General features: G+C 38.5%; 1 protein-coding gene across 1 annotated transcript in view; it reads left to right on the top strand.

The window, feature by feature from the left end:
- ltn1 (listerin E3 ubiquitin protein ligase 1) overlaps positions 1 to 9668 on the top strand; it is a 126368-nt gene extending 116700 nt beyond the window's left edge. The window contains exons 27-30 of the mRNA XM_060909293.1: positions 3475 to 3695; positions 4484 to 4678; positions 7260 to 7427; positions 8090 to 9668. Of these exons, the coding sequence (XP_060765276.1) occupies positions 3475 to 3695; positions 4484 to 4678; positions 7260 to 7427; positions 8090 to 8152 (647 nt within the window). The 3' untranslated portion in view covers positions 8153 to 9668. The remainder of the gene's footprint in view (positions 1 to 3474; positions 3696 to 4483; positions 4679 to 7259; positions 7428 to 8089) is intronic.
- The last annotated feature ends 304 nt before the right edge of the window (positions 9669 to 9972 follow it).

Here is a 9972-nt window from a genome sequence, read left to right on the forward strand (position 1 = left end):
CCGGGCAACGAAGGAGTGGCTTCGTAAGAAGCATTTCAAGGTCCTGGAGTGGCCTAGCCAGTCTCCAGATCTCAACCCCATAGAAAATCTTTGGAGGGAGACGAAAGTCCGTGTTGCCCAGCGACAGCCCCAAAACATCACTGCTCTAGAGGAGATCTGCATGGAGGAATGGGCCAAAATACCAGCAACAGTGTGTGAAAACCTTGTGAAGACTTACAGAAAATGTTTGACCTCTGTCATTGCCAACAAAGGGTATATAACAAAGTATTGAGATGAACTTTTGTTATTGACCAAATACTTATTTTCCACCATAATTTGCAAATAAATTCTTTAAAAATCAGACATTGTGATTTTCTGGATTTTTTTTTTCTCATTTTGTCTCTCATAGTTGAAGTGTACCTATGATGAAAATTACAGGCCTCTCTCATCTTTTTCAGTGGGAGAACTTGCATAATTGGTGGCTGACTAAATACTTTTTTGCCCCACTGTATATACACACACACACACATATATATATATATATATATATATATATATATATATATATATATATATATATATATATATATATGTGTGTGTGTGTATATATATATATACACACACGTATGTGTGTGTGTATATATGTGTGTGTGTGTATATATATATATATATATATATATATATATATATATATTATATATATACATATACACACACGTACGTGTGTGTATATATATATATATATATGTGTGTGTGTGTGTATATGTATATTATATATACATATACACACACACGTACATGTGTAATGTTATATATATATATATATATATAAATGTGTGTAAATGTATATGTATATTATATATACATATACACACACGTATGTGTGTGTGTGTGTGTATATATATATATATATATATATACACACACACACACACACACACACACACACACACACACATATATATATATATATATATATATATATATATATATATATATATATTTATATATATTTATATATATAATATATATATATTATATATATACATATACACACACGTACGTGTGTGTGTATATATATATATATATTGTGTGTGTGTATGTATATATATATATATATATATATATATATATCTCACACGTACGTGTGTATATGTATATATAATATACATATACACGCACATATTTATAATATATGTGTGTGTGTATATATATATATATATATATATATATATATATATATATATATATATATATATACATGTGTATATATATATGTATATATATATATACACACACACACACAACCCCGATTCCAAAAAAGTTGGGACAAAGTACAAATTGTAAATAAAAACGGAATGCAATTATGTGGAAGTTTCAAAATTCCATATTTTATTCAGAATAGAACATAGATGACATATCAAATGTTTAAACTGAGAAAATGTATAATTTAAATAGAAAAATTAGGTGATTTTAAATTTCATGATAACAACACATCTCAAAAAAGTTGGCACAAGGCCATGTTTCCCACTGTGAGACATCCCCTTTTCTCTTTACAACAGTCTGTAAACGTCTGGGGACTGAGGAGACAAGTTGCTCAAGTTTAGGGATAGGAATGTTAACCCATTCTTGTCTAATGTAGGATTCTAGTTGCTCAACTGTCTTAGGTCTTTTTTGTCGTATCTTCCGTTTTATGATGCGCCAAATGTTTTCTATGGGTGAAAGATCTGGACTGCAGGCTGGCCAGTTCAGTACCCGGACCCTTCTTCTACGCAGCCATGATGCTGTAATTGATGCAGTATGTGGTTTGGCATTGTCATGTTGGAAAATGCAAGGTCTTCCCTGAAAGAGACGTCGTCTGGATGGGAGCATATGTTGCTCTAGAACCTGGATATACCTTTCAGCATTGATGGTGTCTTTCCAGATGTGTAAGCTGCCCATGCCACACGCACTAATGCAACCCCATACCATCAGAGATACAGGCTTCTGAACTGAGCGCTGATAACAACTTGGGTCGTCCTTCTCCTCTTTAGTCTGAATGACACGGCATCCCTGATTTCCATAAAGAACTTCAAATTTTGATTCGTCTGACCACAGAACAGTTTTCCACTTTGCCACAGTCCATTTTAAATGAGCCTTGGCCCAGAGAAGACGTCTGCGCTTCTGGATCATGTTTAGATACGGCTTCTTCTTTGAACTATAGAGTTTTAGCTGGCAACGGCGGATGGCACGGTGAATTGTGTTCACAGATAATGTTCTCTGGAAATATTCCTGAGCCCATTTTGTGATTTCCAATACAGAAGCATGCCTGTATGTGATGCAGTGCCGTCTAAGGGCCCGAAGATCACGGGCACCCAGTATGGTTTTCTGGCCTTGACCTTTACGCACAGAGATTCTTCCAGATTCTCTGAATCTTTTGAGTTGAATTATGCACTGTAAATGATATGTTCAAACTCTTTTGCAATTTTACACTGTCGAACTCCTTTCTGATATTGCTCCACTATTTGTCGGCGCAGAATTAGGGGGATTGGTGATCCTCTTCCCATCTTTACTTCTGAGAGCCGCTGCCACTCCAAGATGCTCTTTTTATACCCAGTCATGTTAATAACCTATTGCCAATTGACCTAATGAGTTGCAATTTGGTCCTCCAGCTGTTCCTTTTTTGTACCTTTAACTTTTCCAGCCTCTTATTGCCCCTGTCCCAACTTTTTTGAGATGTGTTGCTGTCATGAAATTTCAAATGAGCCAATATTTGGCATGAAATTTCAAAATGTCTCACTTTCGACATTTGATACGTTGTCTATGTTCTATTGTGAATACAATATCAGTTTTTAAGATTTGTAAATTATTGCATTCCGTTTTTATTTACAATTTGTACTTTGTCCCAACTTTTTTGGAATCGGGGTTGTGTGTGTGTATGTGTGTATGTATGTATGTATGTATGTGTGTGTGTGTATATGTGTATATATATATATATATATATATATATATATATATATATATATATATATATATAAACATATAAACACGTGTGTGTGTGTGTGTGTGTGTGTGTGTGTGTGTATATAAGTTCCATTGTTCTTGTTGGTGGCACTTTTCTCTTTCAGGGAGCGGTTGCTTTTGGAATCAGTGTTTAGAGAGAACTGACCAACTTTTAGTTAATGTATACGAAAAAGGAGTGGTTTTTTTTGACTAGGTGATTTTAATAATTTAATTTTTGTAATTAGCAGAAGTTAAACCATGACATCAATTATTGTTGTAGCTTCAAATGTTAAGTTGCGTTTCTGTGAAGAATGTCTAATGTAACTGAGCTACATTTGTAACGATTTAATTTGAACAGACACACACTTTCACTTGTTTAATGCATGACCCCCCCCCCTGCAAATGCCTAAGAACCTCATACTGTTCTGTAATAGCACGAATATTCCAGGTTTTCAGAGGCTTGTTTCATTTGGCTCTCGAAATTCAGTATGTCTTCGTTTTTTTGTGTGACAGAGGAGGGCAGTTTGCAGTCCGAGGTTCCACACTTGGCCTGCTCTGTGTACTACAGTGCTCTGAAGGATCTGCCTGCGATGGTGCGTCTGTGGTGGAACAGTCAGGAGAAGCGTGTAGTTAGCACCGTGGATAAATTCACCAGCAAGTATGTGAGCAGTGTGCTATCGGCTCAGGAGATTTCCTCAGTGCAGTCCAGCACGCAGACCTTTGACAGCATGACGGTGAGACACGGTGCAGTAAACTTGATATCAGGCTTTCACATGCTGTGACAAACACAATGGAATGGTTTATGCTAAACTTCAGTTGGTGGAGCCTTGTTTGGAATTGCAGACAACTGCTCAGAAAAGGGCTGTTAAATAAAACATAGCCCTGGCAGCAGTACTGCTTTGATTCAGCCTGCACGCTCGCACACATGGAGTGTGTTCAGAAAAACTAGTAGCATTTAAAAATGGCTTGGCTTCACTGAGCTGGAATACTGCTATTGGTTTGGATCGTAAGTTGTCAAAACCTTTTATCGTGTCCAATATGCAGTTAGATTTTTTTTTTTTAATGCAAAAACAGTTTTGTATGAGAATCTGTGGGTACATTTCATGTAGCGTTAATTCACAGGGAGCTAAGGTATTCCAGTCTTTTGCATCTTTTTTTTTTTTTGCATATCAGATAAAGTGTAAATTTGATGGCTGCTTTTCTTCCATATTGTTCTCACTAAGGGCCATTTAAGTCAAATTAAAAAGGTTCAATTTCAAAAGCTGATTAAGTGTTCTATTAAAGTGAGAGCTATAGCCCGTATAAAGCTTCACTTTGTTTGCATATGCCACAAGATCATGATCAGAGTCTGTGGTGTGAGATATCTGGTTTTATATTAAAAGAAAGCTTTCACTGTTCTCATAATTTAGAGCTGTCTGGAAATTGAATGTTATTCTGGATGAGACCTGCATATATTTCATTACAGATATCACCCTGAGAACTTTTGTGTACCAGTAAGGCATGTATGTATCTATGTTTCCAGGTCAAAGCTCGCTCTGCTACACGAGAGGTGATAGCGACATACTCGGTGGATGATATTTTTATTGAGCTCGTGATCCAGCTGCCTCAGAACTACCCTCTGGGCTCCATTATTGTAGAGAGTGGCCGCAGGGTCGGCGTCGCAGTGCAGCAGTGGCGCAACTGGATGCTGCAGCTCAGCACCTACCTTACACACCAGGTACGACCAATAACCTGCTTTTGCACCAAATACACTTTCAAGAATATTAGACCTGGATGTTGGAAAAGATTAATGAAGTATACTGAAGTTTGTTTTCTCAATTTTTCCTGCTATACACATCCAACATGTACACTATATGGCCAAAAGTGTGTGGACACCTGACCATTACAACTCATTTTGCTGTTAGAATAACTACCAATCTTCTGAAAAAGCTTTCCGCTAGAATTTCGAGCATGTCTGTGACAATTTGCCCACTCATTAGTAAGGTAAGGCACTGATGTTGGGCAAGGAGGCCTGGGGTGCAATCTGTGTTCTGGTTCATTTCAGAGCTGTTCAGTAGGGTTAACGTCAGGGTTCTGTGCAGCCCACTTGGGTTCTTCCACTCCAACCTTGGCAAGCCATGTCTTTCTTCATAGACCTCACTTTGTGCACATGGGCATTGTCATGCTGGAACAGATTTGGCCCTTTTAGTTCCAGTGAAGGGAAGTTGTAATTCTGCGGCGTACATAATAGGGCTGTGCCGATAGACGCTGCCATCGTCCATCGACGCTGCCATCGTCCATCGACGATGGTGGTCATCCATCACGATGGAGAGCCACTATCGTGATACCACGCCCCCTCCTGTCATAAACATGCATATACGGTATCATCTGGGCCTATTTAACCTAAAAAGTTAGTTTTTTGTTAGTTTAGTTAGTTTTGTTTAATATATAAATATATAACATATAATTATATATAAATACATAATTATGTAAATCATTATAAAGTAATATCCTATTACCACTTGTTCACGTAGGCTATGGTGCAGGGACGTGCTAGTGAACATAACATGTGGTTACACAAATACAGTATGCTACTAATAATAAATTTTGACTTCATTTTTTAGCCTACACTATACTTTTAATGTAAAATTTGTCATGTTGTTCAAACAAATAGCCACTATTAACGACTTCAGTCGGGAAATATTGCACCTTATCAAACGGCAGTGAAGCGCAGACTTCGGCAGAAGTCAAATAACTTTAATCTGGTAAATAGGCCTACTTTCAGACACAGAATGGTCCACTCTAAGCCATAATGTCAAACCAAATGGAAGAATGAAGGTGATTCTGATAAATGTAAAGACAGTAAAAAAAAAAAAACAATATTAAATCATGATTTTAAAAGCTGGTGCAATAATTCAAACACTAATAAATTGGAAAAATTAGCGCGTTCAAGTGCGCACTAAAGGCCGAAACGCATCTTCAATTGATATGGTGTAAATAAACAATGAGTAATAGCTTAAGTGTAGTTTCTTCTCATAGTTTGAATACTAGTCTTTCATTGTTAGAGCAGATTAATATCTTACCGTGATCAGTGAGTGCTCGGGGAGGTTCGTTTCCACCTGCGCTTTGCGCAGCTCATTTCTCCGAAGCCAGCTGTGCGCAAACGCAGTGTTGACTGCTCGGCAAACTCCAAACGCTCGGTCTGTACTGGCCCTCTGTTGCGCAAGCGAGTTGGTTATAGCCAGGTTCAAATTGTGCCCAAAACAACTTAACCTCGGCCATTTCAGTTGCCTGATGGCTGTGACAATATTCGCCCCGTTGTTATACAGGCGATCTTTTTCTCCTCTATTTTCCATTCGGCAAGTGTCTCGCGCAATGCGTCTTCTAAGTTGTCCGCTGAATGTGTCTCTGGCATGAAACCCGTCTGCAGGCATTTGGACTGCATTGCCCACTCTCGGTCCACATAATGTACGGTAGCTGACATATAGGGCATCATGTTGCAGCTGGACCACATATCCGTTATCAAGGCCAAATATTCCACATCACCTAGCGCTTTTTTTTTCTTTACGTGCCAAACCCTCGGATGAGTATCTAATACTTTTAATAATAATAATAATAATAATATATTTAATAACGTGGTATTAAAATCGCCCGCCCGCCCACGATATGATCGTCCATCACGATGTTTGCACTGTAAACATTGTCGATGCCAATTAAGGGGACATCACACAGCCCTAGTACATAATTATTCAAGACAGTTGTGCGCTTCCAACTTTGTGGCAACAGTTTGGGTAAGAACCACGTATGGGTGTGATTCAATCTAAACATGAATAGTGAACTTAAGTTATTGAAGTCTTGCAAACTTGCATAAGAAATATCTTAAACACCTCTGTCAGTACAATTGGTTTAAATCATAATGAAATTCAAATTTCCACCAGTCTCTTCTTTATACCACTCTGCCACCTCCCCAAGTTTTATACGTAAAGAAATGTGTTTTACTGGTTGATTTTAAATATTATTTATTTTCCCCCTTTGAGTCAGGTACAATCCACACAAAGCTGGGTGAGAAATAGGGATTGGATAAAATGAACACTGACTGACTGACTTCCTTTTGATGAAGTAATTGAGTTTTGAATTTATCTTAAACTTCTTTGTTCTTTTGATTTCCATTGCATGTAAACAAGTTTCCTTGGGCAACACCGGTCTAGAGCTACTATAACTATTTCACACCTAGACTTCAGTATGCTCAAATACTAACACACTTGTAATTTGGATTATAACTTGTATGTGGCTGTGCGTACTGTGTATGTTGTGTGTAGAACGGCAGTATCATGGAAGGTCTGTCTCTGTGGAAGAACAATGTGGATAAGCGTTTTGAGGGAGTGGAGGACTGCATGATCTGCTTCTCCGTCATCCATGGATCCAACTATTCACTTCCTAAAAAAGCATGTCGCACTTGTAAGAAGAAGTTCCACTCTGCTTGTCTGGTAAGTTTTATATTCCACTCTATCTGTCTGTTTATCTGTCTGTCTGTCCGTCCATCTATCTGTCTGTTTATCTATCTGTCTGTCCATCCATCTGTTTATCTGTCTGTCTGTCTCTCTGTCCATCTGTCTCTTTTATCTGTCTGTCAATCTGTCTATTTGTCTACCCGTCTGTCCGTCTGTCTGTCTGTCTGTCCGTCTATCCATCCATCTGTCTGTCTGTCTGTCTGTCCGTCCGTCTGTCTGTCCGTCTGTCCGTCCGTCTATCTCTATCCGTCTGTCCGTCCATCTATCTGTCCGTCTGTCCGTCCATCCATCTATCTGTCTGTCCGTCTGTCCGTCCATCTATCTGTCTGTCCGTCCATCCATCTGTCCATCTGTCTGTCCATCCATCTGTCCGTCTGTCCGTCCATCCATCTGTCCGTCCGCCCGTCCATCCATCTATCTGTCTGTCCGCCCGTCTGTCTGTCCGCCCGCCCGTCTGTCTGTCTGTCCGTCCGTCCGTCTGTCTCTATCTATCTATCTATCTATCTATCTATCTATCTATCTATCTATCTATCTATCTATCTATCTATCTCACATACATTCTGTATCTCACACATGGTAAATTGTTTATCCTGCGCTTTCAGTACTAAGAATTTCTTTGTGCTTTTTTTTCCCCCCAGTATAAATGGTTTACGTCAAGCAACAAGTCCACATGCCCCCTGTGTAGGGAGACCTTTTTCTAAACTCCATCACAGACAAATGATTTAATTGTGAACATGGATGCAATGGATAAAGAGCAAGAAAAAATACTCAGCCGATAAAAAATAAAGTGTACATAAAACTGTTTACATGGTTTTGAATGAGACAAAAGTTGTTTTGAGCAGTGAAGACCATTTTAGTGAACATGCAGACACGGACTTTTACACCCTTGTCTCCTGAATGAGAAGAATGATGAACAAGACTCAACGAAATGGCATGAATTCGACCCATTTATTCAGACCAAAGGATTGACACTGTATCCAAGCTGTCTGTATTTTCTGAAATCATGGATTGTGTTGGACTGGACTGCTTCGACTCCCTTGTTGTGTCTCATTCTTTTGTTTTGCAAAGATGGCAATGTTCCTCAACCAAGATGCTTAGATGCATATCCTGTTACCACATGGAACTGATAAAGTTCCTGACATCATTTTTAAGTAATCTTTAATTAAGCCTTTAATTTGATACATAAAGGGAATATTTTTGTGTGATGCAAATCCCTGTGCTGAATGAAATCTGCCTGTATATCAGAATATTGTGTGGTGCTATGCTCGGGACCATGTTAATCAATTGTGTAGAACCACTTCATTTTCTGATTTATAGTTAAATTTTTAAATTATATTTCTGTATCCATTTGCATAGACTCTTCCTTCCTACTAATGTACAGACTCTCAGTGCATTGGGAGATCCATGCTCGCACTCAGACATTTGCAAGCTTTTATCTTCTGTCCAAGGGTGCAATAAATCGATTGTTAATCATAATAACAGCACTGGTGTTAGCAATAATTGTCTCATGTAAATGCTGATAAAAAATCATTCATCTTCAGCCTGTTCCAGGAACACTTTGCATGAGGTGAGATTATACCCCGCATCCCCTCAATACATTTGCAGTCATTCACACCTAAAAGGGGCACTTTAGTGTCACCAGTCTACCTACCAGCAAGTTGTTGGGAGGAAAGCTACACGGACAATATGTAAAACTTCACATGGACATGGTTCAACACAGAGAACAGAGATGAAGTTGAGATTACAGCTGTGGTGCCCCAAGAGAAGCGAATGTATTGAATAACAATAATGACCAAAACAATAATGTTTGGAAGTGGTGGCTCAATGGTTAAGGCTCTGGGTTAATGATCAGAAGGTTTGGGGGTTCAACCTTCTGCCAACCGGCCACTGTCGGGCTCTTGAGCAAGGTCCCTCAGCCTCTTTGCTCCAGGGGTGCTGTATTATGGCTGAGCTTGCGCTCTTATCCCAACTTCCTAACAAGTCGGGATATATGAAGAAAATAATTTCACTCTGCTGTAATGTTACAAATAAGGGCTTCTTCCTCTAATGTAGCATTTTAACCCAGTCATGCACGTTATTTTGTCCACTTGCTAGAAGTGTTTTCCTCTGGAAGCCATGTACAAAATATACTCCCTATTGTTTTTGACAAATGTGTTATGGTGTAAAGTTCTTAGATGCCAAAAAAATAAAAATAAATCTGCTCTGGAGATCTTAATATGAAGAGTGCATTGTGTGTGGTTTTTTTTTTTTTTTGTAGACACAACAGGAAATAGTGAGAGATGACAAGAATTTGTGATCAAATCACAGCTGAACAATCTGCCAAATGGTAAATATTTGATAGAGGTCGTCACTGAGGATCTGTGTGCCAGATAAATAAATAGGATAAATAACCGCCTGTCCCTGTTTGCCTTGCTTGTGTCTATTTGCCAAAAGTTTGGTCTTTTAAGCATGCTCAGCATTTAGTTAAATGCCCAATCAATGACATTGACACACTCCTGGTCATTTCGGAATCTGTTACTGT

This window comes from Neoarius graeffei, chromosome 25 (genome assembly GCF_027579695.1).
Source record: "Neoarius graeffei isolate fNeoGra1 chromosome 25, fNeoGra1.pri, whole genome shotgun sequence".
Lineage (NCBI taxonomy): Eukaryota > Metazoa > Chordata > Actinopteri > Siluriformes > Ariidae > Neoarius > Neoarius graeffei.